This window comes from Aspergillus vadensis, assembly GCF_003184925.1.
Source record: "Aspergillus vadensis CBS 113365 unplaced genomic scaffold BO88scaffold_3, whole genome shotgun sequence".
Lineage (NCBI taxonomy): Eukaryota > Fungi > Ascomycota > Eurotiomycetes > Eurotiales > Aspergillaceae > Aspergillus > Aspergillus vadensis.
Genome location: NW_020292041.1, coordinates 1,055,807 through 1,083,670, shown reverse-complemented (window position 1 = coordinate 1,083,670; position 27,864 = coordinate 1,055,807). Strand labels below are relative to the sequence as shown.

The following is a 27,864-nucleotide window of genomic DNA, read 5'->3' as shown; positions in this document are numbered from 1 at the left end:
GTAGGTGAGCTATATGCTTGCCCCCTCATAGTCTGAAGAAACAGACTCAGTGTGGTATCTTATTATAATCTCTGTGAATAGACTCGAATAAGGCGATGTCTGACCCAACCTGACCCATGCATAGCCCGGTATGAGCAGGAACCGCAAGTCGAAAGCTCCTTGAAGTGAAACAAGGGAGATCTGGCCATACTCAGAGACTTAGAACACCAAGGGATCAAACAAACCCCGAGCGGATGTTTTCAGCGGCCACGCGGACATGCCACAGAAGCGGAAGGGGTCTTGTGTCGATTGGTATGTGAGATTCCTCATTCCTGCACTCGTCACCCTCCCATCTGCAACAAAGCCACATAGACAGCTACTGCTGACCCATGTTTCGGATCAGCTCAGTCTTAATTTGCCTTCATGGCTGACAAGTTATCTATTTGTTTATGTCTGACAATGGGATCAGGCATTCGGTCATGTTATATGCTTCAACAACGCCCCTATGGCAGGTGATACGGTCTGCTGAAGACCTCAACGCATCCAACGCCATCACCGAAGCTTCAGCAGTCGTCGATCCTGTCCTATTCCGTCGGTTCTTTGCCTTACCTATTGCATCTGAAAGCCCTGTTCGGTGTCTTGCACCTATCAGGGAAACGTGCGCACTGCACCCACTCTTTCCGGCTGGGGTCTGGGAAATCTGGACGGTCCCAGGCAGATCGGTGCCAGGGCAAAACCTTGTTAAAAATAACTTGTTCGGTCTTTCGTCCGACGGCCAATTGTATACGCACTGGAGACTCTTGATGATTCGGTCCGTGACGTACGTGCACCTCCACACTCCATTGATGGATTATGTGTCCCCGTGGGCACGCGGAGATCGGGGGCATTAGTCGAGAAACTTGCCTAATCTAGTGACAAGCAGGAAAGTAAGAGCTATCCGCATGCGACTTGCAGATCTTCTAGAGGGATATAATAAAGTCGTGCATCTATGACCTTGCAGGACACGACCCGCCCCCTCCTGCCTTCTTTAATATCGATACCCTCTGCCACTAGCGTCGTACATCACTCTTCACAATTCCTTCTCCTCTCAATTCATAATGAAGTTCACAAACTACCTTTTGACAACTGCATCACTCGCAGGCAGTGTCCTAGCGGTTCCAGCTCCCCGCACCGGTTTGGAGGACAGACTCCGTACGCGGTCATTGCAGCGCCAGTCACATCCTCTTGCACCACTTCCACTTGACACATCCACCAAAGAGGAGTCCAGACTCCTCCAATCCGACGAAAATACCACCCATGTTACCTACAGCAGTAATTGGGCGGGCGCAGTGCGCGAGCAACCACCTCCGCAAGGCACGTATTCAGCCGTGTCGGCAACCTTTCGCGTACCAGAACCCACGGCGCAAGGGGGGAGTGGAACGCAGGCTGGATCGGCCTGGGTCGGGATAGATGGCGACACATACAGCAACGCCATTCTCCAAACAGGAGTCGACTTCTACGTGGAAAATGGGCAAACGTACAACGATGCCTGGTTTGAGTGGTATCCAGACTATGCATACGACTTCGACCTGGATGTGAGCACAGGTGACACAATCGTCGCCAAAGTGGAGGCCATCTCGCCAAGTCAAGGCGTAGCCACAATCGAGAACATATCAACAGGGAAGAAGGCCACGCAGACGATCAAAGCCCCAGCTGCGACAGCCACACTTGCCGGCCAGAATGCCGACTGGATCGTGGAGGATTTCCAATCTGGCGACTCAATGGTCGATCTGGCTGGCTTCGGCGAGATCAGCTTCTGGGGCGTGCAAGCACAAGGTGGCGGGTCTACATGGGGTGTAGATGATGCGACTATTGTCGAGTTGAAGCAGGGCGACCAGGTGTTGACGGACGTGAATGTGCAAAGTGACTCGGCCTTCACCGTGTCATATACGAGCTGATGTGATGGTATATGCTTGCATTTTCTCATTCTTCGATCATATCTCTCCTTATTGGTCGGTCACATAATTTTCGTGGTTAATTTTGAAGACGCATTGATGTATTTCGGTAGTACTTAGCTTAAGGTTGATACATCCAGCATGCGGGCTCGGCTATTGGGAGGAACCAAGAAGGCTATATGGCCCTCGGGTATTTGCCGCATTCTATGATCGCATGCCTTTTCGGCTTTCCTTATATATATCTACTTTCCACTTTCCCAAACCAACTCATTTTCGATGCGAGAATCTATCCATACAACCAATCAGTCATGTCCCGTATATACCAACTAAGTCGCGCGCTTCAACACAGCCGAATTGGCGCTCTCCGGCCGGGCTCCTCCCTACTACCCGCCCGGCCATCCCGCCGCTGCGGCTTCAGCACAAGCGCGGCACGCCCATTAATGGAATTAACAGGCTTCACCGAAGAGCAACTAACAGTGCGCGACGCCGTATCCGCCATCTGCGCCAAATTCCCCAACACATACTGGCAAGAATGCGACCAGAACGAGCGCGACCCGAAAGAGTTCCACGCCGCCCTAGCCCGAGACGGATGGTTAGGGATCGCGCTGCCTGAGGAACTAGGAGGCGCAGGTCTAGGTAGGCCAATCCTCCCCAACCTTTGCCACTCTTCACGGTGTTATATGTCTAACATCACATCCAGGAATCTCCGAAGCAACAATGATGATGCAAACCATCACGCAATCCGGCGCCGGCATGGCTGGCGCACAAGCCATCCACGCCAACGTGTACGCAACACAACCACTCGCCCGGTTCGGCACGCGCGAGCAACTCGAAGAAACCATCCCAAAGATCATCAACGGTACATGGCGCACATGCTTCGGCGTCACAGAGCCCAACACTGGCCTCGAAACGCTCAAGCTGAAGACCCTAGCCACTAAAAAGTCCTCCGGAGATGGTAGTAGTATCTACTCCGTCTCAGGGCAAAAGATCTGGATTACCTGCGCGCAAGTCGCTAGCAAAATGATCCTGCTAGCGCGCACGACCCCGCTGGAAGAAGTTACCAAGTCCACGCAGGGCTTATCGATGTTTTGCATCGACCTTGACCGCACCAAGCCCGGACTGGACATGCGCAAGATCAAGAAGATGGGCGGACGGGCTGTCGATGCTAACGAGGTGTTCTTTGATGGGTATGAAGTACCGGCGAACACGCTCATCGGGCAGGAAAATGATGGGTTCCGGATTATTCTGCATGGTATGAATGCGGAGCGGTGTTTGCTTGCCGGTGAGGCATTGGGGTTGGGGTATGCGGCGCTGGAGCGAGCAGCGGATTATGCGAAGGAGAGGGTGGTGTTTGGACGGCCGATTGGGCAGAATCAGGGCATTGCGCATCCGTTGGCGGATGCGTATATGAGGTTGGAGGCGGCCAAGTTGGCGACGTATCATGCTGCCAGACTGTATGATGCGTCGAAGAAGGATGAGACGATCCCGTTGCATTCGGTGGGAGTGGCGTGTAATAGTGCGAAGTATTTGGCTGCTGAGGCGGCGTTTACGGCGTGTGAGAGGGCGGTGCTGAGCCATGGGGGTATGGGGTATGCGATGGAGTATGATGTGGAGAGGTATTTGAGGGAGTGTCTGGTGCCCAGGATTGCGCCGGTTAGTAGGGAGATGATCTTGAATTATGTTAGTGAGAAGGTGTTGCAGTTGCCGAGGAGTTATTAGGGTGGTTCTTGGATATCATGGAAATATGATGTCTTCAATATACTACTACTAAGTGTCTCCTATCCACAAACTTCATAACTTTATTCCCCGTACCGCTCTTCTCGAACCCACCTATACTTCAACAAAGGTTAACTTAAACAAATGACGATTATCCGGTAAAACAAAGAAGAACGTCTCCACTTCATAGACAAATTGCTCGAGAGATATCAAATCTCTACTCTCCGCGGCACGAAGCAACCTAATCTCCATTGTTGTCGGTGGCGAAGAATCCAGCGTCCCTACAATAATCTGCCATTGCAGAATCCCAAACGCCCCCTTCTGCATAAACATCTCAATATTAGTAAATTCAAAATACTCACCATACCACTTAAAGCTAAACCAACGGTTACGACCCCGTAGTCGGAGCACGCGGAAGTACTTCGGCTCAGATTCCGGCACAATGGACCTTGCAATATCCGGCACTGTATGAACGGACCCAAGATCTCCAGTGATATAACGCACAAGCGGGTTCCATCGACGCTGCAACGACGTTTGCACAATGACACCCTCTTCGCCCTCTGAAAGCGGCTTCATGTCCGAGGAGGGCGTATCACTTTCCATGACGGAATGAGGGAAAATTTCAATGAGGATGCTGCGGGTATCAAACACAAAGTCCATGGACCCATTACTATATTGACATGATGATGCTTCTCGAGTAAGATCAGGGTTATGTATTGCGTATGGTCCCGCCTCTGCACTTCCCAGGAAAGAGTATATCTTTACTGCCGGACCCAGTATGGCATATATATATCTTTTCTGACTGTCGGTAAGTGGCTCGGATGTGTAGATCACTTTGGTTAACTTGATCCCCTTTCGCTCGTCTACTGGAAGTGTCGAGATATGATGAATGACCTGAATAACTTGACTGCTATCCCCAGTCAACACATTGACGTTGTATCGCGCGAGAGCTCGCACAACTTCGCTGGGTTTCATGAGGTTGCCAGCGCTCAATATGGTTCCTCCTGCATTTTCCAGGATCTCGGTCAGGAGGTCAAGTGATCTGCGCAGCGTTGAGAAGTGTCAACCTCATCCTTGCCAATCAATTGTCCTCGAGCTTGGAAAAGTAACCTACCTATACAAATACCCTGAGGTATGCGTTGTCAAAATCCAATCACGCGGCTCGACTACTCCACAGGTAAGCAGAAACTCGCCAAACGCTGCGCGATGTTGACGGTTTTCTTTCACATCGGTGAAGAACATCCATAGCATGTCTCCGGAACCGCCGCCGGTGACACTGACGTAGGAGCTACGCCGGTATTCATTTTGGGGGTTCGTGTCCTTGGTTAATCGCTCGATAACTTTGTAACTGGTAGGACGGTCATGAGTATATCACGCAATCGGAGGAGATGTTCTAACAGCTGGTAGGACTTACAGGTCTTTCTTGGAAGTCAGGGGTCATGCTTCAAGGTTGCTACTAGTAGTAGAATTCGTACTGGGTTGTGCCTGCACAGTAGCCTGGATTTCCTCAGGGCTGGGTGGGTAAAGTATATTAGGGTTGTAGAGCGGATGAATCTCCGCAACTGCGAGAACATCATCCAAGAAAATGGTTTCGTACTCATCACGATGGAGAAAGAACATGATCACAAAGATAGAAGTTCCTAATATTACGGTTTCGAAGAACAGGGGTTTGTTTTACCCTCACGTTGCAGCCATCCATGGGTATAGACGAACGCCGTTCAGAAATCAATGCTACTTACTACGTAATCTGCTAATCGCGACAAGTCAGCTGGGAATCAAACGAATAGTCGAAAACTTCAATGTGCCTTATATGTCTAACCGTGGGGTTTCATAGCGAGTGATTGGCGTAATTTTGTCTCTTTTCCTCCGAAGACCGATGAAGACAGAATACAGAACTACTTCCCAAGGCTGGTTGCATATGCTGTAAGTATGTAGTACGCAAGATTGGGTTTACGAGATCCAGGTAGGGGGTTGCGTTACGTTGTAACATGGTAATCCGTATCCTCTGCATTTAAATTGGTTACTACTAAAGCATTATGAACTGAAATGCTTACTATAGGTACCCCGTATAACCTCATGTTCTCGATAAGCAAGCAGTCTGGATCCCTCACTCCCTCGACCCCAGTTCAAAAGTAAACTGCTTCGACGCAGGTGACGCCCTCCAGCGTGCAAAGAGCTGCGCATTCTCCACCAGGATGCGCCACAGCATCTTCCCCCTCTCCTCTACACCAGGCCACTCGCCCTGCCATTCGCGTACATACGGTTCCATGATCTCCAGGGCTTCTCTGACCCACCCTTCTGCCCTTTCCCTGTCAATCAATCCCTCCTGCACCATCCGCCTTCCCAGCTCGCCCAAGAACCGCTCCCTCTCCTGCCTATCTTTCACCGTAGCATGCATGACCGCTAGTAGTATATGCGACCGGATTGACAAGTCCAACTCATCGATATCAATTCCTTGGAGCCCTAATCCAAGTGTTTCCTCCACTGCAACAGCGGCTAGAAACTCTACCTCCTCCTCACTCCCAACCTCTCCCTCCCACCCCCTCCACCACGCCTGCACTCCAATTCCTCCATCCGGCCACCCACACCATATCACCTGCTCCGACTGGCTATTTCCATCGGGACCCTCTTCTCCCGATATTTGCGCAAGATACTCTGTCTCCAGCCCATGTCTATCATACATTCCCTGCGCGACCAATATCCCAAACCTGTCGGGTCCCTCCATTTGCCGGGGGGTTACCTCAGCCACGCGAGATGGTGGTGAAGTATCAGGAGTAAAATAGTCAAGCCAGAAGCGCGCATGTGATTCCGAATAGGATGGTGCGCTGGGGTAGGCCGTGTGCCGGCGTGTCATAGTTGCCTCCAGCGTGCTGAGGGCCAATGAAGTAAGAGTGGCAAATGGTAGAAAGGGTTGCCTACGGTGTGTGCACACGACAGTGTAGGCCCAGCGAGGGAGTTGCAAAATGTGTATAGATGATGCCGGACTCTGACGCGGCTAACATAGTGGGGAGGAGGAGTCGGGAAGGTCCTGGAGGTCGGGCAGGCGGTAGAAGCGCGCTGTAGTGCTCTGGGTGAGGAATGGGGTAGAGTAGTAGGAGTGCCAGGCAGAAGAGTGCAGGAGGGAATGATGGGCTGTGTAGAAAGCAGAGAAATCAGAGAAGGAGGGAACGTCCTCTTCCAGTTGGGAGGAATAGCGGTAGATGGCTGCTGCTATCTGTGCGAGGTATAATATATCCAGGGAACTGTTATATACAAATTATTATGAATTCAGTGCGCTGGAGGGACTGTCATAGTATGGAATACTAGCTTACCGATTAAAGCGTAGATCGCCCTCACCAAAGGACAAGCCATGCGAGTGTAGCTTCTCTACAACATCGAATACTCCATTCCCGGTCCACAGCCCCTCGTGCAGATAGATGAAGGCAATCCGCAAGACATCCTCATGACAGGTCACTGGCATGATGCCGCCTTCAACATTGGCCAGGAATTCTTCAGCGCTCATTGTAGCAATGATCGCACGTGCGTCAATAAGACAATTGATGGTAAAAGGGGAAGAGATATTGAGGTTTAGGTCCGTCCCGCAGCCTTCCAAGATACGACCGGACCTCTTGCCCACTCAGGAAAAAGCTTAATTCCTTTCAAAGGTTCACCAACGGAAACAAGCAGACTATACAATCTACGTTTTTGTCATCGGGCCTTGTCAATTACTCAAGACTGCTCAGCTGCTAGCATTTAATGAGGTAGGAAAAGGTCTCGCATCCCAACGAACCCTCCGCAAATGGCGCTCCGGATCTCTGACATTACTCCGAGCATAAAGCCACCTATAATTAATCATCAAGATTACAGACCCCTTGAGCAAACAATCAGACGTAAGCTGCAGCGTCTCTGTCTGTACCTTCTGTCCCAGCAAGCAATTATTCAACTCCTGCAACGCCAGCGCCGCCTCCGCAGTCAACGGGGTGACAATATCTTCGCGAAAACGAACCATACTAAGCAGGCCCTTAGCATCCGTGGCCATCAAACCGCCCATAACATGGCGTTTCGTATCACATTTCACAAACTCGGGTGGGACAGTAATAAGATACTCGGGCCGGAGCAGAGCAGTGCAAGTGGACGTCGACAGCAGGGAGCTCAGTCTGCCGACATTCATTACGGAGAGAGTACCACCGCCACATTGGTCTTCCCGTAGGACCTGCAACGCAAAATACCGGGGTGGGGCTTCTTCATAGCTACAGTCAGTGTGCCAAGGGAACTTCTCCATTGTCTCGGATCGGGCCTGATGCGATGGGGTTTGGGATGTCGTGCTGTTGGGTCGAATGTCCCAGAACCAGCCGCGGGATGCACTGTGGGTGATGGGCAGTCCGTGGCCGTGTTGTTTGTGGAGACCAATCATGAGCTGCTGAAGATAGTGGCTGGAATCACCCTCAGATTTCAGGCTGACTTTGAGGATGCCCGTTTGCCGGAGAGTGTTCGACACATCTGTGATGTGGCTGGGATGGCTTGCATGGCGGAGATCGTGGACGACCAGATGTGGCACAGCGCGTGATATCTCTGATTTTTATCGGGTGAATCAGAAGGCGCTCCCTTTACCGTTGCTTGAAGGTCGACTTACTAGCTGTAGAGCCCAATGGTCTAGTGGGCTTGATGCCCCTTATTGCTTGCTGCATTTTCAACGAGATTGGGCTTAGCCCTGAACTCAATATACAACCTGACAAAGAGGTCCCTTAGAAACGAAAACACACAATAAAGTAAAAAGGCAAGCAGGTGAAGGCTTCAGACTGTTCTGATGTAACAGAATGTCTCTGTATGTTGTAGCACCGACAAGCAACGCGGCTTGCTGATCTAAGTTATCTGATCTGTTAACGGGAGAGACAGGAACAACATGGGCTACATATAGAATCCCCCATAATAGACAATGCGAACCGAGGCAAAGAAAGCCCCAGCTGAAACCAAGCACCAGTTCGTGTTTCCCCACGTTCCGTCCTACTCTCGGTGCAAGCCTCCGGACACTCGTATAATGTACTTCTCTACTGCATCTCCGATTGGCGAGTTACATACAGTGAAATTTTTCTTGAGACCAAAGCAATGTGGATTATGTCATTATTGTAATCCAGAATATTCTCAATAGCTTCAGTGGTCGAGAGCTGATGTCCAGATCTGCTACATCCTAGAGCTAAAGCTTCTTGCCTACGCCTAAATAGCACATTCGGCTTCATGTGTACCTTGGATTCTATACAAGACCTCTAGCTCTAAACTGTCAACAAACATTTTAATTGACAAAGAGATCAGTCACTGGTAATGACAGAGCACGTCCACGCTCCTCCATGGCTGATAGCGCAGATCCTTTGCGGACTACACCTCCATACCCCAAACCCAAGGAACTCACCCTGGATCGAATGATACGTCCCAACGAGGGGATATCTAGCCACTTCACCCGTCGGTTCTAATACCACATCGTACCGAACTTGATTGACTTTGCGCTGGACAATGCACGTTCCAGGAACCAGCCTAGGGAGGCACAAGTCCTTCAACCTTGATACCCATTCCGCAGTGTCAAGGTCTTCGCCAAATACAATCCCTTCTCCTTTTCCGCCTCGGATGGGTTTCGAGATATACTCGGTTTTCATCTTGGGATTGCTCTTGCAGTGCTCAATGAAATGAGCGAGCTCCGCCGAACCAGGAATTAACGTATCAGCAATGCCTTCGCTGAGTACCTTGGCCTGTGCGGGTGTAATAACGTTTCTTTCTACCAGTGATTCGGGTTCCTGCTTGATGATTCCCATCATCCGCTTGTCATGCACCAGCAGGATCGTGCGCATGTCATTGAAGCATCTGAGGCTGATTTGACGGAGCATTTCCGGACTCAGAGCGTGGAGTTCTCGCTGGTGCAGCTCATGACCGACTTGATGGATCTCTTCTAGAGCCTCTCCGTTGTGATAGATCAGTGACGATAAGCGCTCAGTTTCCTGAGATTCGGCTTCCCTAGCCACGCAGCAGAGTCTGTAATCATCTTTGTTTTCTTGGTCTGGCACAATCCTGAGATCAGTTGGCATCACGAAGCGAGGGCTGATCCCAAAGCGTGTCTTGAGCAATTCCACAACCATGTGGATGTCAATCCCATGTTTATCACCTTTGAGAAGATGAAATGGCAGGTTGGGATCGAACAAACTCAGAATACCGCCTATCATCTATTCAGGTCGTAATGTTAGCTACTGCATAGTACCGCTCAATGACCAGTATCATGATTTACATAACTTACTTTTGCGGGCTCCGTCGCACCGACGCAATCATTACTTCCATCAGCAATACCCTGCTCCTCCAATGCCTGTTGTCCGGACGCTGCATACATCAATCCATTGAAACAAACTCGAGCATTAATTTCACTGATTCGAAAGTTCTCTACAGAACCCGGTGCCCCTTCATTGTCTTCTTCGATCAGGAAATCCGGTCTCCACGAGCCGCGGCACTTTCGGTACGGAGGTATCTTGCTTGGAACTTGAGTATCAATCCACTATGTTATGTATCATTTAGTAATGAGGGTTCTTATAAAGCACCATATGGGGAATATAGCATACACGAAGAAGGTCCTCCTCTGCAGGTTCCAGAGGCATCCGGTCAGGGAATCTAGACACCGAGTCCGTCCACCATCTCTCAACGATATCAGTTATAGCAGCGACTAAAGCATTGTTAAGCTCTTTCCATTGGCGTTGGTGCTCTGAGGAGACAAGAATAGGCCGAGGCATAAAGGCTGATCTTGAGCTGTTGTTCCATGATTCATCAGAGCAGAATCGCAACAGGCTCTCCTGGATCGCCTCATGGTCTAGGTCGTATGCCACATTTTGAGAGTCAAGGGAACTTATAGGCTCATGTCCTCCTCCACTTAGTGGGATATGAACTTGTTGGAGGCGTGCTGGGGCTGGCGGCTTCATTGTGTGGGTATTACGTAAACGTGTACGTTCAGAAGTATAAGTGATGAGATTGATTATCAGTAGTAGTAGAGATTCTTCTCTCTTGTATTACCATGTCTCTAGCTTTCCATGAAAGTGCACGTAATAGAATCATATCGATTACCAGGATATGCCTGCAGCTGAAGGACTCTTCCATCCCTTCTGCTCCGCGCTCCACCAACTGGACAGCACAAATGAGAAATACATCAACTTCAGCTAATCGTATTCAGAGTCTCTTGATCCTGCTCACAACATCAAATCCTGCAGCCATTCCAAGTCATAATGGAAACAGCTGGATACAGCTACAGCAAAATCTCGGTATGTAGGATACTGCCATGCATGCATGTTCCAGGGCATAAGTTCAGATATGGAAACTCCAGGCCTCCGTTAAACCAAAAGATTATATACTATTTACAGCGCCCGCGAACTAGCTACGCATGCAATCTATGTCAACTGCTAGTTTCCGCCTGGACTGAATCTTGTACGACCCTACCGTCCTGTCTCTCCGATCCAACAATCTCCGCAGGTGAGTCGTCGGAGCTTCTTTGAGAATGTAACACTTGCTTATAAACCGGCTGTTCTTCCTCCTTCAAACCACACCCGGACGGGTCTCTTCGGATAAGGAAGTGTTGGACCCTTGCATCTACCGACTGCATCTGATGCTGAGTGTTCTCCCGGCGCCCTTTCAAAAGGCGGGATGACTCTTGGTTCAGCTCCCAAAGCCGGTCTTCGTAACCGCTGCTGAGCTTGCTAATCCAAGACGCCTGGAGCGCTCCGCCCATCAGTGTCAGAAGTATAACGAATGTTGCGAAGGTCCGATGGTCCACCAGAGTCTGCTGCTTTCCCTGGTGACGATTGTTCCACCTTTCCCAGTCTTCCCACGTCGCGTTCGCGTAAATTGGACCGTAGTTACTGGAGCCCGTTCTAGCCCAGGATGGGATCGGCGTTTCATACGGATGGAGTTTCCACCCCGCGCCACTGAAATCGTAGGCTGCCCGCCTACTAGGGTCAGATAGAATTTCATGCGCAGCCACTAGGATGTGGTATCGCTGAAGTCTCACTTCGGGTGTGAGGTCTCTGCATAGTGGGTGTCCGCTACATGGGCGATCCGGATGGTAGATTTTGACCATTTCATAATAGCGGGTCTTGGAATATGGTGCGGTCCGATCTTGTTTAAATAGTTCATATGGGGTGAAAGTGGGAGAAGACGGCCATGAGAGATCCGTCTCTGGGTTGTGAGAAGCGGTGGCATAGCGCCTGGCGGAATAGCGAGACTGTGAGGGGAAAGCACGAGACCGAGGTGGCGAGGACAGGCATGGGTGGTTCAGTAACTGCAGTCCACCACCACAGCAAAGGATGTTGGGTTTCTTGAGCATGGCCGCATGGTTTCACATGGAGAGATATGTAAGACCTCTCCGGAATGTCTTGGACCGATGGCAAAGTAGAAAGCACCGGGGTTTGAACGGGATTGTCTGGTCGTTGATACAAATAATCCCGCTAATTCCGAAGTTCGGATCTCCACATGAGGTCATCACGTGCGGGTCTCCGAAGCTCCAAAGCTTCCCGCATGAAAACTACCCCCATCCCCGTTGTCGACGCTGTATATAATTCCGCTGCATAGAAAATGCCTGATTCACGCGACGATCACGGCCGGAGACGGCACCGATCCCCCTCCGGCTCACCAGCTCCTGACCGCGATCGGCGACAGAGACGCCGTGACGACGACCGTGGCAGCGATTCGGGGCATCGCGAATCTCATCGAAGCTCCCGAAGAGACAGCTCGCGACGGAGGTCATCCCGCAGCCCGGCCGACCGAAGAAGCCACAGAAGAGATTATGACCGTCGGCGCAGTGAGCGCAGGGACAAGGAGGATGTCTCAGACGATGACCGGAGAAGACGCCGACATACTTCCGACCGAGAATCTTCATACCGTCGTCACCGTGACCGAGATTCTCACGAAAGAAAGGAGAAGTCTTCTCGCAGACGACGGGACTACTCGCGATCCCGCTCGCCCACAAGACGCTCGCCGGACCCGGACTCGCGCGCCCCAGTACGATCAAAAGCGCCCCTACCTCCTCAGCAGGATGCATATACCTCGTCTGAAGTAGCTCGGACTGGAGAGTCGGAAGGCCCTCCTCCCGAGAAGGAGAAGCCTAATTTCGGTCAAACTGGGCGATTGGCTGCGGAGAGCAAGACTGTGAATGTCAATGGTAACTCTGTCGTTCTCAAGTACCACGAGCCCCCGGAAGCACGCAAACCCCCAGCAAAGGAACCGTGGCGACTTTACGTGTTCAAAGGGCAGGACCTCCTTGAAATGGTGGAATTGGGCATACGCAGTTGTTGGTTGATTGGGAAAGAACAATTGGTGGTGGATTTTCCTCTAGAGCATCCAAGTTGCTCTAAGCAGCATGCCGCGCTGCAGTTTCGCTTTGTTGAGAAGCGGAATGAATTCGGAGATCGGATCGGACGTGTCAAGCCTTATCTGATCGATCTGGAAAGTGCCAATGGCACTACAGTGAACGGAGACGCGATTCCCGCTGGCCGGTACGTGGAACTGCGGGACAAGGATGTGGTTCAGTTTGGCCTTAGTACCCGAGAATACGTCCTCATGCTACCTCCGCCTGAATAGGCATGATATTCGATAGACATTACTCGGTATTGATCTTTTAATACGATGGGTGCCTCGGAGAATTATCAATCTTCCACATGGGCTTCGAGATCCGTGTCCGGAAACATAACCCGTGGATATTCATCCCGTTCGGTCACTTCGTTCGCCGTGCTTGTTAAAGGCCCTGGCACATCCAATTCCAGTCTATCCCAATCATATGATGAAGTTCCAAGCTGTTCATGAAAGCAGGCTTACTCATCTCATCTTAATGATTGGTTCCTATGGAGTCGCTTGAGGTGTCCTCATCATCTAATGCATTCGCTCCAATCACCAACTTAAACCCCTTCTATATTCAGCTGAACGATGACGCAACGGTTGTTGTTTGAGGAGCAAGCCAGCTGCTACGCAAACGCAGGTATACCCCCGGCGCGCTTGTTTATCGAAGCTAGCATTGCCATAGGCCCAAATCAATACTTGTGGAACGATGCCTTTCAAGTCTGGAACTTTCATGTGTGGATATTGACTGAGACATCATCGAGTAACCCTGGGGAAAGGACATGCTCAGGAGTCAAGGAAATACAGACAGCGAAATCGAATAGAGGATAATTGGAGGATTTGCAAATGCCTCATGACAAGCAAGGATATTCCGCCCTTACTAGGATTTACTGTCTAGTATTAGTATAAGTTGTCATACTAGGTATGATGTAACAGAAGTTATTGGTATTCAGTCACTTATGAATAGTAGTACTAGTAGTAGATATTCGTAGTTGTAGCAGATTTTCAGACCACTTGCCAGCGGAGTACAAGTGGTAGTGACCAGTTTATATAACCAGCGTGACACTGTTTTTCATCTTAAGTTGACACAACTTGTATACTATGTGGCGTCGCTTCGCAATAAGAACTTCAGATTGAATCGCTCATAGTAGTCTTCTATAAACAGCGATTAACACTTGAACGCAAATTGACTATCCAAGACAAATGTCGTCGGCCATGTACTCGCTCCTGCTCTTCTCCGCATACTTCCCTACCGACCGGGCTAGACCACACCCGGTTAGGCTGATAAGCGGCGGGCGGTCACTATTCTGCCGGATGATCGTTGTGCTTCATTATCAATCTGATCACCCACACTCCGCTTGCTAGTCATTTTCAAGTCTGGCTGGTCCGTTATTCTCACTGATTTTCGGCTCATTTGGGGACCAAACTGTGACAATATAACCTCATAATGGCTGTCAACGGATCCGTCGAGTCCCAGTGGCTTGCCCAGCTGGCAGCCATGCGCCAGGCCATTGCGGACTTGAAGCTTCCCCAAGACCCCGCCAAAGATACAAGCTACGGAAGCGACCTGGACTTGGATTTCGACGAGGACTATTCATCGCCCGGAACTGCCGACGATGATATCTGGGACATTATCAGCTCTGATGAAGAGGCTAGCGACGACTTCGATGACTATGACGAGCTCCCCTCTCCACCGACATCATCCGGCTACGACCAGCTCTGGCTTGAGCAGAAGTGCGTGAGCCTTGCTGCTAACAAGTCGGGTATGGATGCCAGAGAATTAGCGCAGCAAATCACTGCCGCACTAGCGACGGACAGCGGAGACGACGAGTTGCAAATGTCACTGGCCGAAATCGTGGGATTCGATGACCTCGACTTCGTGATTGACCTGATTGCTCACAGGGCGGATATTGTCGCCAGCTCTCATACCGGACCAGAGGCCCAGACGGATGGTTTGATGGCTGGGAAACTTATGACGAGAGCGGAAAGAGAGCAAGCTTTGCGACAGGCGGACTACGAACACAAGCATGCGTCATTGATGCCGGCACAGACGAGATCGGAACCGCATTACCCTCATGTATTCAAACTGCACGAGTCCAGAAATGTCCTTGCGCTTGGAGGAAAGAGATACGGATTGCCACTGGGCAGTAAGCAAATCGATGAGAAGAAGTACACCGAGGTTGAGGTTCCCGCGTCCAAGGTCGGTACTCTGAGACCCGGGCATAAACTCGTGGAGATCGCCTCGTTGGATGGATTGTGTCAAGGCACCTTCAAGGGGTACAAGACCCTCAATCGGATGCAAAGTCTACTATATGAAGTAGCCTACAAGACGAATGAGAACATGCTGATCTGTGCCCCGACTGGTGCTGGTAAAACGGACGCTGCAATGCTCACAATCCTAAACGCCATTGGAAAGAACACTATTCCGAATCCTATCGAGGAACCACAAGCCACTGAATTCGCGGTTCAGGTGGAGGATTTCAAGATCATTTACGTTGCTCCGATGAAGGCCCTGGCCGCTGAAGTTACCGAGAAGCTCGGGAAACGTCTCGCTTGGTTGGGGATCAAGGTTCGAGAGCTTACAGGTGACATGCAACTGACGAAGCGAGAGATTGTGGAAACACAGATAATCGTCACTACCCCTGAAAAATGGGATGTGGTGACCCGGAAGAGCACGGGAGATACAGAGCTCGTGCAGAAGGTGCGCCTGTTGATCATCGATGAGGTCCATATGCTTCATGATGAGCGTGGTGCTGTTATTGAATCGTTGGTGGCTCGTACCCAACGTCAAGTCGAAAGTACGCAATCACTTATCCGCATTGTCGGTCTCTCCGCAACTCTCCCGAATTATGTCGACGTCGCCGATTTCCTCAAGGTCAACAAGATGGCCGGTTTGTTTTTCTTTGATCAGTCCTTCCGCCCTGTTCCTCTCGAACAACATTTCATCGGCGTGAAAGGCAAACCTGGCACCAAGCAGTCTCGCGAGAACCTTGATACTGTAGCTTTTGAGAAGGTCCGTGATATGCTCGAACGAGGGCATCAAGTCATGGTTTTTGTCCACTCTCGTAAGGACACTGTCATGACTGCTCGAATGCTGAAGCAGATGGCTACTGAGGATGGGTGTGAGAACCTATTCAGCTGCCAGGAGCACGAAGGCTATTCAAATGGTCTTGGTGATGTTAAACGCAGCCGTGCCCGCGAACTGCGTGAGCTTTTCGCCAGTGGGCTTGGGACACACCATGCTGGTATGAGCCGGAGTGATCGTAACCTCATGGAGCGTCTGTTCTCCGAAGGACTCATCAAAGTACTCTGCTGTACTGCCACACTTGCGTGGGGTGTCAACCTTCCTGCTGCCGCGGTTGTTATCAAAGGTACTCAGTTGTACAATCCGCAAGAGGGTAAATTCGTCGATTTAGGTATATTGGATGTGCTACAGATCTTCGGTCGTGCTGGTCGTCCCCAATTCCAAGACACAGGTATTGGTTTCATCTGCACGACCCACGATAAGCTCCACCACTATATATCTGCCGTAACATCACAGCAACCGATTGAATCTCGGTTCTCCAGCCGGCTGGTGGATAACCTGAATGCCGAGATTTCCCTAGGAACGGTTACCTCCGTCCCAGAAGCCGTGCAATGGCTGGGATATTCTTATCTTTTTGTTCGCATGAAACGAGAGCCACGCAATTACGGAATTGACTGGGCGGAAATTCGTGACGATCCTATGCTGGTGCAAAGACGTCGTCAGCTAGTCATCCAAGCTGCCATTGTGCTGCAAAAGAGTCAAATGATCATATACAACGAAAAGACAGAAGAGTTGCGAGCGAAAGATGTTGGCCGCATTGCAAGCCAGTACTATGTCTTGCAGACCAGTGTTGAAATTTTCAACAATCTGATGCGTCCTCGAGCCAGCGAGGCGGATGTGCTCAGAATGATCAGCATGAGTGGTGAATTCGATAACATCCAAGCCCGGGAAACCGAGTCCAAAGAGTTAAATAGACTCCGTGACGAGGCCATTCAGACCGAGGTTGAGGGAGGCAATGACTCGCCACATGCCAAAACCAACATTCTGTTGCAGTCATACATTTCTCGCGCTAGGATTGAAGACTTTGCTCTGGTGTCTGATACAGGGTATGTGGCACAGAATGCAGCCAGAATTTGTCGTTCCTTGTTCATGATTGCCTTGAATCGCCGTTGGGGTTACCAGTGTCAAGTTTTGTTGTCACTCTGCAAGGCTATTGAGAAGCAGATGTGGCCTTTTGATCACCCATTCCATCAATTTGATCTTCCTCAGCCGATCCTCAGGAACTTGGATGACAAGCTTCCGACATCCTCCATCGAATCTATGAGAGACATGGAGACAGCCGAAATTGGCCAGCTGGTTCACAACCAAAAAATGGGGAAGACGTTGGCAAAGCTGCTTGACAATTTCCCTACCCTTGGAGTGGAGGCTGAAATTGCACCATTGAACCGTGATGTTCTACGAATTCGGTTGAGTCTGTACCCTGAGTTTATTTGGAATGACAGGCATCACGGTGCCTCCGAATCGTACTGGATCTGGGTAGAAAACTCTGAGACATCTGAGATTTATCACCACGAGTACTTCATCCTCAGCAGGAAGAAGCTAAACGATGAACACGAGCTGAATTTCACCATCCCGCTCTCCGATCCCCTGCCAAGTCAAATCTACGTTCGTGCAATCTCTGACCGCTGGCTGGGCGCAGAAACGGTGCATCCTGTGTCTTTCCAGCACTTGATCCGTCCAGATACGGAAAGTGTTTACACTGATCTACTCAATCTCCAACCCCTTCCCATATCTGCGCTAAAGAATCCGATTTTGGAGGAGCTCTATGGGCAGCGTTTCCAATTCTTCAACCCAATGCAGACGCAGATCTTCCACATGCTGTACCACACCCCGGCTAATGTTCTGCTGGGCTCCCCGACCGGTAGTGGAAAGACTGTAGCCGCAGAGCTGGCTATGTGGTGGGCCTTCAGAGAAAAGCCGGGCTCGAAGGTTGTTTACATTGCACCGATGAAAGCCCTCGTTCGTGAGCGTGTTCAGGACTGGAAGAAGCGTCTTACAGCACCCATGGGCCTGAAATTGGTGGAATTGACCGGTGACAACACTCCTGATACACGGACTATCCGGGACGCCGATATCATCATCACAACCCCCGAAAAGTGGGACGGTATCTCCCGTAGCTGGCAGACCAGAGACTACGTGCGAAAGGTGAGCTTGGTGATTATCGACGAGATTCACCTGCTGGGTGGTGATCGAGGACCTATTCTTGAAATCATTGTGTCTCGAATGAACTACATCGCTCCGCAATCCAAGGGTTCTGTTCGGCTGATGGGTATGTCCACTGCATGCGCGAACGCCACCGACTTGGCGAACTGGCTCGGCGTGAAAGAAGGACTATATAACTTCCGACACTCCGTGCGTCCTGTACCGCTTGAAATCTACATTGACGGATTCCCGGAGCAGCGTGGGTTCTGCCCGCTGATGCAGTCCATGAATCGACCGACATTCTTGGCAATCAAGAACCACTCTCCCGAAAAGCCGGTGATTGTGTTTGTCGCTTCCCGTCGACAGACTCGATTGACTGCCAAGGATTTGATCAACTATTGTGGTATGGAGGATAATCCTCGTAGATTCGTCCGGATGTCCGAGGAAGATCTTCAGCTGAACCTTGCAAGAGTCAAAGATGACGCATTGCGCGAGGCGCTCAGCTTCGGTATTGGTCTGCACCATGCTGGTCTAGTCGAGTCAGACCGACAGCTAGCTGAGGAGCTCTTCGGCAACAACAAGATCCAGATCCTCGTGGCCACCAGTACCCTCGCCTGGGGTGTTAACCTTCCAGCACATTTGGTCGTGGTGAAGGGAACCCAGTTTTTCGACGCTAAGATTGAAGGATACAGGGACATGGATCTCACCGATGTTCTGCAGATGCTTGGACGAGCAGGACGTCCTCAGTTTGACACGTCAGGTATTGCGCGCATTTTCACTCAGGATGCAAAGAAGGCATTCTACAAGCATTTCTTGCATACCGGATTCCCCGTCGAGTCAACACTACACAAAGTGCTCGATAACCACTTGGGTGCCGAAGTTTCCGCAGGAACAATCACGACACAGCAGGACGCCCTTGACTACTTGACCTGGACTTTCTTCTTCCGCCGACTGCACAAGAATCCCTCCTACTATGGCCTAGAAATTTCAGCCGAGGAGCACAACACCATGGCAGCGCAGGCGATAGCGCAGGACTTCATGATCGAGCTAGTTGACAAGTCGCTCGGAGAGCTGGCCGAGTCTTCCTGTGTCGTACTCGATTCAGCAACCGGAGAAGTTGATCCAACCCCGTTCGGCAAGATTATGAGTTACTACTATCTGTCTCACAAAACGATCCGCTACCTCATGGCGCACGCTAAACCCAACCCAACCTTCCACGATGTCCTGAGCTGGATGTGTTCAGCAACAGAATTCGACGAGCTGCCCGTGCGTCACAACGAAGACCTGATCAACGCAGAACTGGCACGCAACCTCCCCCTCTCAGTCGAATCCATGGGCGACCTCCCCCTCTGGGATCCACACGTCAAAGCCTTCCTCTTGCTCCAGGCATACATGTCGCGCATCGATCTCCCCATCTCCGATTACGTCGGTGATCAAACCTCCGTCCTCGACCAAGGCATCCGTATCATCCAAGCTTCGATCGACGTCATGGCTGAACTGGGCTACCTCCACGCCTGCCACATGTTCATGTCCCTGCTTCAGTGCATCAAATCAGCAAGATGGCCCGAAGACGCGCCCCTGTCTATCCTCCCCGGCGTCGACCCAGCAGAGAAGCAATCCGTGCTCCCCACCTCCCTCACCGCACTCGTATCCCTCCCCTACAAAGCCACCGAATCCCTCACCAAGAAGCTCAACCTCCCCGCGCAGTTCACAAAAGCTGCTTCCAACCTACCCAATCTATCCTTGTCTATTCCAACCATCACTCCAAACGGTCTCACCGTAACTTTGACACGCAAGAACGCCCCAAGAGACAGAGACTACAGAATCTACGCTCCTCGGTTCCCCAAACCCCAGACAGAGGGCTACTTCATGCTCGTTTACAGTGGCGGCGAATCCTCCGATGGCAAGAATGGGGAGCTCCTGGCTCTGAAACGTGTTTCTTGGCCGTCGTCATCGAATCAGCGTAACGGAGGTGGTTCCGGATCTGGGCCGAGTAGGAAGCCTAACGATAACAAAAATGGACCGCTTGTCGTTCGCTCGTCTGTTAAGTTCCCCGAGAACGTAAGAGGTCAGAGCATGCGGGTTACGGTCAAGGTCGTTAGTGATTCGTACCCGGGTATGAAGTGGACGCTGTCTGATGTGGAGGTGGATGCGGGTGTGTCTGGGACCCAGACTTTGCCTGGGTCTTCGACCGTTCCTGAGAAGAATTGATTCAAGTTCAGATGGGGTCAGAAATGCAAGATAGATAGATATATGTTAGTACATAAAGCTCAATAGATGAGTGGATATATTCGAGTTCAAATAACTCGATAACAGACGAGATATATGTATAGGTAAACCCAATTTCTGACGTAGTTGGTAGTGGACATACTACTAATAATAGTGTCCAAAATATATAAGAGAAACGAACCAAATGAAATTCCAGGAGAGTGTTTCATGTCCTGATATACATCGCCAAGCAGAAAGTAACTAGGTATGAGTACCAGCTTAAACTGTCACAGAAAGAAATGCAAGCTGAAAGATAATCCAAAAATCAAATACTACCAACTCTGGTGCACCTAGCTGGATAAGAAAATCAGAATGGTGAACGCTACCTGCGCTGTTGAAGAAGAAGACAAAGACTGAAATGTTGATATATATAGCATAAAATAAGCACGTGATCATGAGCATGCCGACTTCCCAAGACTAATCGCTTAGATGGTGTCGACCAGTACTTCCTGCGATCGTCCAGGGAGGTGGTTGCGATCAGCTGCCATAACCTTGGGCGCTTTTCCCTTCTTATCGCCCACGCGCTCATTGGGATCCAAACGGTCCGGCCGTGGCCTGATAGGTACAAGGACCTGCCTTTTACCTTTCGAGACGGAGACGGATCGTGCGATTGAGATTTCGACGGTGGGGACGGGGTTCGCCGGATCGGATGGGTTGCTCTCCTTCTTGGTGTCCCCGGAAGGGCTGCGTCTGGGTGAAGTTGGGGAGGTTCGTCTGCTTGCCGGGGACGGCTGCCGGGGCGCATTGACAGGCGTGTCTGATGATGCAGACAAAGTTGATGACGCATAGCTGGCCGTTCTGGGCGAATCTACCTGCGTATCGATCCTTAATGATGGAGGTGACTCGCGTACGGGTTCCTTTGCTGTAGGCTTCTTGTTGATGATCTCCCATTCTGGTTCCCTTGCGTCGAAGTATGAGCGGACAGGGCCTAATTTCTGCAAAAGGAGCCGTTCGTCCTCGGAACCAATGGTCGTGGAGGAAAGGAATGAAGACACTGAGTTCTGTTGCTTATGCGACGGTTGGGAGCTATGGACCATGAGGACCACGCTATTCTTTTCCGACAGATTTTCTTGATTCGTTTCCCCGAAGGATGTTTGGCTCTTGTGGATTGGACTGGGGCCGCGAGGAATATTCTGACTTCCCAGGACCTTCGAGGCCTTGCTGGTTTTGGTCGATGGGAACAGGCTGAAACTGGGACTGGGGGATTTCGACCGTGTCGGAACCGGAGAGTGAGGAATGTCCTAAATATCACGTCAGTATAAGTGATATCTTCTCAGATGTAGTTTTAGCCACTATACCTCTTCAGTTGGAGGCTTCGTATCTTCCAAATTCTTGCTGCGCCTGGTCATGGAAGATGGCCTGTTCTTCTTGAGAACTCCCCCGAACATGACGCTGTATCGCTCCAGCTGGATGTCAGGAATGTCAACCTGGAGTAGGGGACCGGATCCAAGAGACTGTTCCTTCTCCTGGGGCGAACCACTGGTCGCATCTGCGTGAGACTGTTTCGGTTCCTGCGTAGAAGTCTGGACTTCCGGTACTATAGAGGGCCATGCGTCCGTGCCTGTGGTGGGACTGGCAGGATTCTCGAGGCCTGAAGACTGGATCTTTGGCTGCTGCTCGAATGAATAGGTCGAGCCTTGCATTGGCCATTCATTTTCGAGCCGGACCTGATAGAAGGGTTGATTTGGAGGGGCTGTCATGGCAGCCTTGGCCTTGAAAAGGCCGCCAATCTTCTTCCATTTGCTTGGCTTGCGCTGCAACGATGGTCGCGCTTGGGGTTCCGCCGGTTTGACAGGAATCGTCTCCTGTATCTGTGATGTGGGAACTTGCGGGTCGATCATCCGAGGACTTCCCAACGCGACGCCGATAAGACTTCCATTCATGTCATTATTGGTGCTGACGGGTGACGATATGGGGGAAGAGGGAAGCGGAGGAGCCTCGGTGTTGATAGGGCTCATGGCTTGCAGCCTCTTCTGCGGGTGCCCTTCAGATACCACTGGGCGATGAAAGCTCCGATTTTGATAAGGCGCTGGGCGGCTGTTGTTTGCGCCATCCTCGATACACTTTTGGCCCTTCCGTGGCAGCACATCAGGGTGTTTTGATGTTGGGGAAGAGCCAGCCTCCGCCTGCCTAATTGTACGTGACCTTCCTAGAAACGTCCCTCTAGCCATTGTGCACGACTGCCTGTATTTCAAATACTGAAGTGAAAGTGAAGGGTGAGGTTCCAGAGTATTGCTAGGAAAAAGATGATGGTGAAATAAAAAAAGTAAAGAACGTTAGAGGGAGCCAAGCCCTGTTTCTATCAAAATCTCAAGACAAAGGAATGGACGGCCTTCCAGAAGACCCAAAATTGAAATGCAAGCAGTTCAGACAAGGAAAGAGTCAGTTCATGATGGGGAGAAAAGGAGAATGGGCGATAGAGGGTCAGCGCAGCATAGTTAAGACGTTGCGGCAGTTATTGTGGAGCACTAGGCAGAGCGCTACATCTAAGTGAGACGTGTGGCAGGGGCGAACTAGTGTGAGGGCTTAGATTAAAACATCGTGCTAGATCTGACGAAGCGCGACGGTAGAACAGCCAACAGAAATTTCCACAGAAATTGCTCAGGAGAGACCACACGGCATCCCCGCATGGCTGACACTGGACACGGACATTCGTCCAGTCACAGGAACTTGACAGCCCTGTGATTTAGGACATAGGTGAAGGCCATCGAGAACCACACGAGGCGCTTATTCTAGTAGCTGCAAATTAGCGTTGGATGTTGCGGGCGCATTTGATTACGAGCGCGGACGAGGGGCCAAAGAGAGAGGCTCCGGCCGACGGATTCATCTCGAGTTGGGAAGTATGAGCGTTGGCGCAGCTGGAATCATTGGTTCCAGCTGTTCTGAAACCCCTGTGCGCTCGACCAATGAGATTGTGAAAATCTCAATCGCCTGGCGATCACACAAGGCCTGAGACTCATTCTCAGGGCCTTGGTGTTACGGATCCTCTAACCGATGCCTCAGATGAGAAAACCCTTTCACGAGATGCTCGTGCGACCGTGACTGCATTCCATCGGCAGCCGAATGTTGCAATTTTCCGAGTCCCTTTCGTAGTAGATTGCGATAGCCCGTTGAGGCACGAGGCCCGCTAGATAAGACTGAGGAGTCCACTGGGGAAATTAAAGTAAGAGGCCGCCCAAGGAACTGGCCCGCGGCCCTCACCTTAAGGTAAGTCACGGACCAGCCATCTCCTGAATGGCGTTTCTAGCTTTTTTATTATTTCGGTAAGATCAAGACTGATGGCTTGAGAATGGTGTAGTATTTCAAATCATCACTAGAAAATGTTAATGATGGACGGGAGTTTCCGCTACCCACCGTCATCGACAAGGGAATTGTCGAGGATGGATAGTAGTTAGTCGAAAGTGACTGACGGATGGCTGCAGATGATCCCCGGCACCTGACTCGATGACAAGGCACGTGCCCAGTCAACCCACCACCCATCATCTCAGCTCGCAGATGACAGTTGCTCCCGATGAATTTGTCTCATGGCAAAAGCATAAGGGATGAATAGGCATGGAAGAGGCGGTAAGGAGAAACCGGTGAAAAGAGGCCCGCAAAGTGGACATGCTTGGGGTGTCTAACAGGGTCTAGTTTTGCACCGGTAGGGGACTAATCCTAATTATCCTATACTGAAGTGGATGAACTACGGAGTCGGCCTGCCGTTGAGCCCTCCACCGCCTGGATACTCTCTACGCATACCGTAGCTTTGGTGGGTGATCCCAAGGTTAAGCTAGACAGTGATGGAATGAGGCTATTCAGAGTCCAGCTCTGTGTTGCTAGGGGGATGACGTAGGAAGACGTACCATAAAACTCACCCCCAAAAAGAGTAGATGACAGCTGGTCATTAATAGTAGTGAGCGGAAGGGCAAGAAGAGGCGATATGATGTTTGATCTCGGCATGTACCACTTGGTAGTGAGGATAAAGTTCAAATATGAGCTAAGTAGCAGCATATGATAAACAGTAGATATCCATCCATCTTACGGTGACCGACAAGTAGAGGAAAATGAGGAAAAGTCGGGAATTGGCGGGGCAGGAATTACTAGTAGCAGGAGATGCTCAGCTGGGAAAAAGCAAATGGAAACCAATGCCACCCCCCACCAAAACCAAACTAAACCAACTAAAGCAGCAGCAAACCACCCAAGCCCGCCCTTAGTAAACTCACCTCATCGTCGGTCTCCTTCTCCCCCTCCTTTCCCACCAACTTTCTTCGAGACTCCCCTCTACTACTATCTACTACCACCTTCCTCTCCCCAGCGCATTATTTCTCCTTCTCCTGGTCGATTCCTAGTCTTCGCCCGGAGTCTTTTACCACCCCCACGTTCCACTCTTCATACGGATTGCTCTGCCTATCCGTCTCTATTCCCCTTTCCCGACCGTCCCGTCATTTGTTTATCCGACCGTCACCATGGGTCAGCACTCCGCTATTTGGCAAGGTACGACGATAACACATGCTCCTGCGACATTCCATTCTTTCTGTATAGCACTTTATACTTGGTAGTTCTAGGCTGACTCTCTCTCTCTCTTCTTCCTGCTCAGGATATGTCGATTCCAGGTACCGTATAACCTAACCATGTTTACCCCGCTTCGGCCACTGCCGCCCCTCCAAGTTGGTATCGGAATTCTGACGCGAGGCCGTTCAGCTTGATGGGATCTGGTCAATTTGACAAGGCCGGTATTCTGAGCCACGACCTCTCCGGCCTTGAGGCTGGCTCTCCCGGCTTCACGGTATGACACGCTCTCCAACAGCCGCTGATTTGATCGGCGTGACCCCACGGCCAAATCAGCGCCTCACCAGCACGAACCCAGCGTTAACGACGAGCACAGATCTCCCCTCAAGAACTCCAGGGCCTTGCCGCTGCTTTCAAGGACCCCAACTCTGCCTTCGGTACCGGTATCACCGTTGGTGGAGAGAAGTTCGTCACCATCAAGGCTGACGACCGCAGTCTGTACGGCAAGAAGGTACTGTCTCACACACTTTGCCTCCGCCATTATTTCTCCCTTGAAATATCCACTTTTCACTAACTTGTGAAAACAAATAGGGCAAGGAGGGTATCGTCGTCGTCAAGGCCGTCTCCTGCGTCATGGTCGCCCACCACGCTGAGAACGCCCAGACCACGAATGCCGCTACTGTGGTCGAGAACCTCGTTGACTACATCAACAACCCCCGGTGAATGGGTTTAAAAAGCAGAATGAAATTGTGTTTTGTCTCGCCTTGAGCAAGGGACAGTCGGTAATACTGGTTATTTAAATGTAAATCATCATGGTGGTCTCCTTTTCTCGATTGTCTTTCTCTCTCCGGTATTCTTCGCATCAATTGGCATTTATTACCACACGTAGATTCCTATCTGTACATTATGTGCTTACAAGTAAAGCCATTTCAACAAAACTATTTTGAAAATTTGGAAGCCCAGACCGGCCATTTCACATGCTCAGGAAAGAAAGTTAACAGCCCAAAGCTATCTAGCGTTCCACACTTGTTTGTCCCGCATTCCGAATGATATCACCGGCCACTCTGTTATTATGACAGCTCCGATCTATGCAGCATGCACAATAAGGTAATCTCACATTAGCTTTTCATCGTCATATCAACTTACCAACCAACTCACAACTCATACTACCGAACATCGCAAGAAAGACTGTCTCTCCAGGATCATGATAACTCCCCTCATCGGAAAAGATATATTAACAATTAAAAATGTCTCTAGTACATAATAATAACCCTATTGTAAAAGCGAACAACAACACCACCACCACAACCACCCCGCTCATCCAGACAGTAGCAGTAGTAGGTACTATGGGACCCAGACCAACAAACGAATAGTAGTCCATACCACAACCCACCACACCATCCCATACCCATCCCATCCCATCATGCAAATATTCGTAACAAGAAAAAAAAAACAAGAAGTAAACCCTAATGCCACATAACTATTCATACACATGAACATGTCAAGATCCCTCCATCATCATCGTCATTGTTATCAAAAAAATCATTCCTCACTCACACCCATGCCCAACACAACACCATCAAGAGCGAACGAGTGTTCTCTCTATACAGGCAACTCGGCATTCCTCCTTCCACCCGCCAACGTCTCCAACACCTTTTGAATAAACGGTCCCACGACGGGGATATTCCCCGCGAACTGGCCAATGGTGATCAGGAAGTCGCCGAAGAGGATGAAGAGACCGTACAGCTCGATTATGAACCCGGTGAGCGGCCAGCGGAGGAGGATGAGGAGGATTCCGGCGGCGAAGGCGGCGGTGCCTTTGAGTTTTTGCCGGCGTGAGAAGAAGGCGAAGGTCTTTTCGAGGCCGATGATTAGGGTTAGGCCGATGAGGAAGAGGATCTGTGTGTGTGGTTGGGTTGGGTTAGTTGGGTTTGTTCATCGCGTTCCGTGAGGAGAGTGAGGTGGGATTATTAGGGGTAGCGTACGTTGCCCATTGCCAGTCTATTGGGTGAGATTTGTTAGTTATATTATGTGCTTTGTGCTTTGAAGATGTCTGGGTATGTGGATATGGACGTACAGTGAGCGATCGAAGAACATTAGGACTCCGCCGAAGAGGAACAAGCCTCCTGTTTGGGGGACATCGTTAGTATGTGTATCGATCAGTTATTTATGTAGGATTATGGTGTCGCTGCAAGCATGTTATGTAGACATACCAGCTGAGCAGAAGATCACTCCGATCTCTGTTGTAGAAAGGACGTGCGTTAGCCAATGATCCGGATATGCTCGTGTGCGAAGTGTGCAAAGTAGGCGTTTCTTACTCTGATTATCGGATAGCCACATTGTAGGCATATTGGCTGTTTTCTGATTTAATGAAAAAGCGCGCGCACTGATATAAAAGTTGCAAATAATACGTCGAGGACTGAAGCTAAAGGTATTCAAGGTGGATTATAGCTCCCAACGATGCGCTGCGTTCGTCGCTCGGGGATTCGGGGGCTTGCGGAGATCGCGTGCACGGGGCACTATATATCGTGGAATGGACGAGGAGGCAGTAAACCCGCAAATGACTAGAGATCAAAAAGGCTGAAGATATCGCACACCGATATATAGGTACTCGTCCGGGAAGATTCACGAAACTCTTGAAGTACAGGCGGCCAGCAATGCGAGTAAACACGGAACCAACTGCGGCTGCTGCGCAAAATTCCCAATTCTGCCACGTCCCTTTCTTGGCTAGGTTTGTGCTATTCCGCGTTCGGATGGCGGTCGGGCGATCAACAATATTCGCACAGCCCGCTATTTTCGGCTCTCTCAACTCAACTTCTCAACCGATTCTACCTTCTGATGTTTACCATCTTGGGAGGATGATGTTCGTCGACAATATCACTCGGATTGCATGCCATTTACTAGGGTCTTCGATGATGGGAC

At 50.5% G+C, this 27,864-nt stretch overlaps 13 protein-coding genes across 13 annotated transcripts; 6 read left to right on the top strand and 7 right to left on the bottom strand.

The window, feature by feature from the left end:
• Nucleotides 1–146: 146 nt before the first annotated feature.
• Nucleotides 147–1,125, top strand: BO88DRAFT_170867 (uncharacterized protein). Its single transcript, XM_025701658.1, has 2 exons — nucleotides 147–799; nucleotides 902–1,125. Exons 1-2 carry the CDS (start codon nucleotides 429–431, stop codon nucleotides 969–971), a joined length of 441 nt encoding a protein of 146 aa, XP_025566636.1. The 5' UTR covers nucleotides 147–428; the 3' UTR covers nucleotides 972–1,125.
• BO88DRAFT_170847 (A4/G1 family peptidase) lies at nucleotides 973–2,084 on the top strand. The gene has a single exon (XM_025701657.1). It carries the CDS (start codon nucleotides 1,077–1,079, stop codon nucleotides 1,914–1,916), a length of 840 nt encoding a protein of 279 aa, XP_025566635.1. The 5' UTR covers nucleotides 973–1,076; the 3' UTR covers nucleotides 1,917–2,084.
• Nucleotides 2,085–2,221: 137 nt separating this feature from the next.
• BO88DRAFT_411740 (acyl-CoA dehydrogenase family protein) lies at nucleotides 2,222–3,632 on the top strand (the record flags this gene model as incomplete). The annotated part of the gene is made up of 2 exons (XM_025708051.1): nucleotides 2,222–2,549; nucleotides 2,614–3,632. The coding sequence occupies 2 exons, from the start codon at nucleotides 2,222–2,224 to the stop codon at nucleotides 3,630–3,632; spliced, it is 1,347 nt and encodes a 448-aa protein (XP_025566634.1).
• A 111-nt stretch (nucleotides 3,633–3,743) lies between these two features.
• Nucleotides 3,744–5,230, bottom strand: BO88DRAFT_422573 (uncharacterized protein; the record flags this gene model as incomplete). Its single annotated transcript, XM_025708584.1, has 5 exons — nucleotides 3,744–4,671; nucleotides 4,744–4,977; nucleotides 5,044–5,047; nucleotides 5,087–5,142; nucleotides 5,202–5,230. 5 exons carry the CDS (start codon nucleotides 5,228–5,230, stop codon nucleotides 3,744–3,746), a joined length of 1,251 nt encoding a protein of 416 aa, XP_025566633.1.
• A 506-nt stretch (nucleotides 5,231–5,736) lies between these two features.
• On the bottom strand, nucleotides 5,737–6,727 carry BO88DRAFT_432647 (uncharacterized protein; the record flags this gene model as incomplete). The annotated part of the gene is made up of 1 exon (XM_025709371.1): nucleotides 5,737–6,727. Exon 1 carries the CDS (start codon nucleotides 6,481–6,483, stop codon nucleotides 5,737–5,739), a length of 747 nt encoding a protein of 248 aa, XP_025566632.1. The 5' UTR covers nucleotides 6,484–6,727.
• BO88DRAFT_485161 (uncharacterized protein) lies at nucleotides 6,204–7,131 on the bottom strand (the record flags this gene model as incomplete). Its single annotated transcript, XM_025712324.1, has 2 exons — nucleotides 6,204–6,871; nucleotides 6,941–7,131. The coding sequence occupies 2 exons, from the start codon at nucleotides 7,129–7,131 to the stop codon at nucleotides 6,625–6,627; spliced, it is 438 nt and encodes a 145-aa protein (XP_025566631.1). The 3' UTR covers nucleotides 6,204–6,624.
• Nucleotides 7,132–7,323: 192 nt separating this feature from the next.
• Nucleotides 7,324–10,558, bottom strand: BO88DRAFT_381745 (uncharacterized protein; the record flags this gene model as incomplete). Its single annotated transcript, XM_025704600.1, has 4 exons — nucleotides 7,324–8,108; nucleotides 9,064–9,817; nucleotides 9,889–10,140; nucleotides 10,205–10,558. 4 exons carry the CDS (start codon nucleotides 10,556–10,558, stop codon nucleotides 7,348–7,350), a joined length of 2,121 nt encoding a protein of 706 aa, XP_025566630.1. The 3' UTR covers nucleotides 7,324–7,347.
• Nucleotides 10,559–10,699: 141 nt separating this feature from the next.
• BO88DRAFT_381743 (Hsp40 co-chaperone Jid1) lies at nucleotides 10,700–12,049 on the bottom strand. The gene has a single exon (XM_025704599.1). It carries the CDS (start codon nucleotides 11,950–11,952, stop codon nucleotides 11,026–11,028), a length of 927 nt encoding a protein of 308 aa, XP_025566629.1. The 5' UTR covers nucleotides 11,953–12,049; the 3' UTR covers nucleotides 10,700–11,025.
• Nucleotides 12,050–12,269: 220 nt separating this feature from the next.
• BO88DRAFT_300190 (putative FHA domain protein SNIP1) lies at nucleotides 12,270–13,196 on the top strand (the record flags this gene model as incomplete). The annotated part of the gene is made up of 1 exon (XM_025702415.1): nucleotides 12,270–13,196. A coding segment is annotated over one exon (927 nt), but the record flags the coding sequence as incomplete, so codon positions are not given.
• A 1,127-nt stretch (nucleotides 13,197–14,323) lies between these two features.
• Nucleotides 14,324–20,495, top strand: BO88DRAFT_401917 (RNA helicase SLH1). Its single transcript, XM_025705963.1, has one exon. The coding sequence runs from the start codon at nucleotides 14,407–14,409 to the stop codon at nucleotides 20,395–20,397; it is 5,991 nt and encodes a 1,996-aa protein (XP_025566627.1). The 5' UTR covers nucleotides 14,324–14,406; the 3' UTR covers nucleotides 20,398–20,495.
• Nucleotides 20,496–20,879: 384 nt separating this feature from the next.
• Nucleotides 20,880–22,625, bottom strand: BO88DRAFT_332181 (uncharacterized protein; the record flags this gene model as incomplete). The annotated part of the gene is made up of 2 exons (XM_025702708.1): nucleotides 20,880–21,695; nucleotides 21,753–22,625. 2 exons carry the CDS (start codon nucleotides 22,623–22,625, stop codon nucleotides 20,880–20,882), a joined length of 1,689 nt encoding a protein of 562 aa, XP_025566626.1.
• A 2,161-nt stretch (nucleotides 22,626–24,786) lies between these two features.
• pfy1 (profilin) lies at nucleotides 24,787–25,876 on the top strand. The gene is made up of 4 exons (XM_025705962.1): nucleotides 24,787–24,927; nucleotides 25,031–25,219; nucleotides 25,319–25,453; nucleotides 25,534–25,876. Exons 2-4 carry the CDS (start codon nucleotides 25,139–25,141, stop codon nucleotides 25,663–25,665), a joined length of 348 nt encoding a protein of 115 aa, XP_025566625.1. The 5' UTR covers nucleotides 24,787–24,927; nucleotides 25,031–25,138; the 3' UTR covers nucleotides 25,666–25,876.
• Nucleotides 25,877–26,092: 216 nt separating this feature from the next.
• Nucleotides 26,093–27,614, bottom strand: BO88DRAFT_401914 (Got1 family protein). Its single transcript, XM_025705961.1, has 5 exons — nucleotides 27,261–27,614; nucleotides 27,156–27,182; nucleotides 27,020–27,068; nucleotides 26,928–26,943; nucleotides 26,093–26,841 (listed from the first exon to the last, which is right to left on the bottom strand). The coding sequence occupies exons 1-5, from the start codon at nucleotides 27,289–27,291 to the stop codon at nucleotides 26,545–26,547; spliced, it is 420 nt and encodes a 139-aa protein (XP_025566624.1). The 5' UTR covers nucleotides 27,292–27,614; the 3' UTR covers nucleotides 26,093–26,544.
• Between the last annotated feature and the right edge of the window lie 250 nt (nucleotides 27,615–27,864).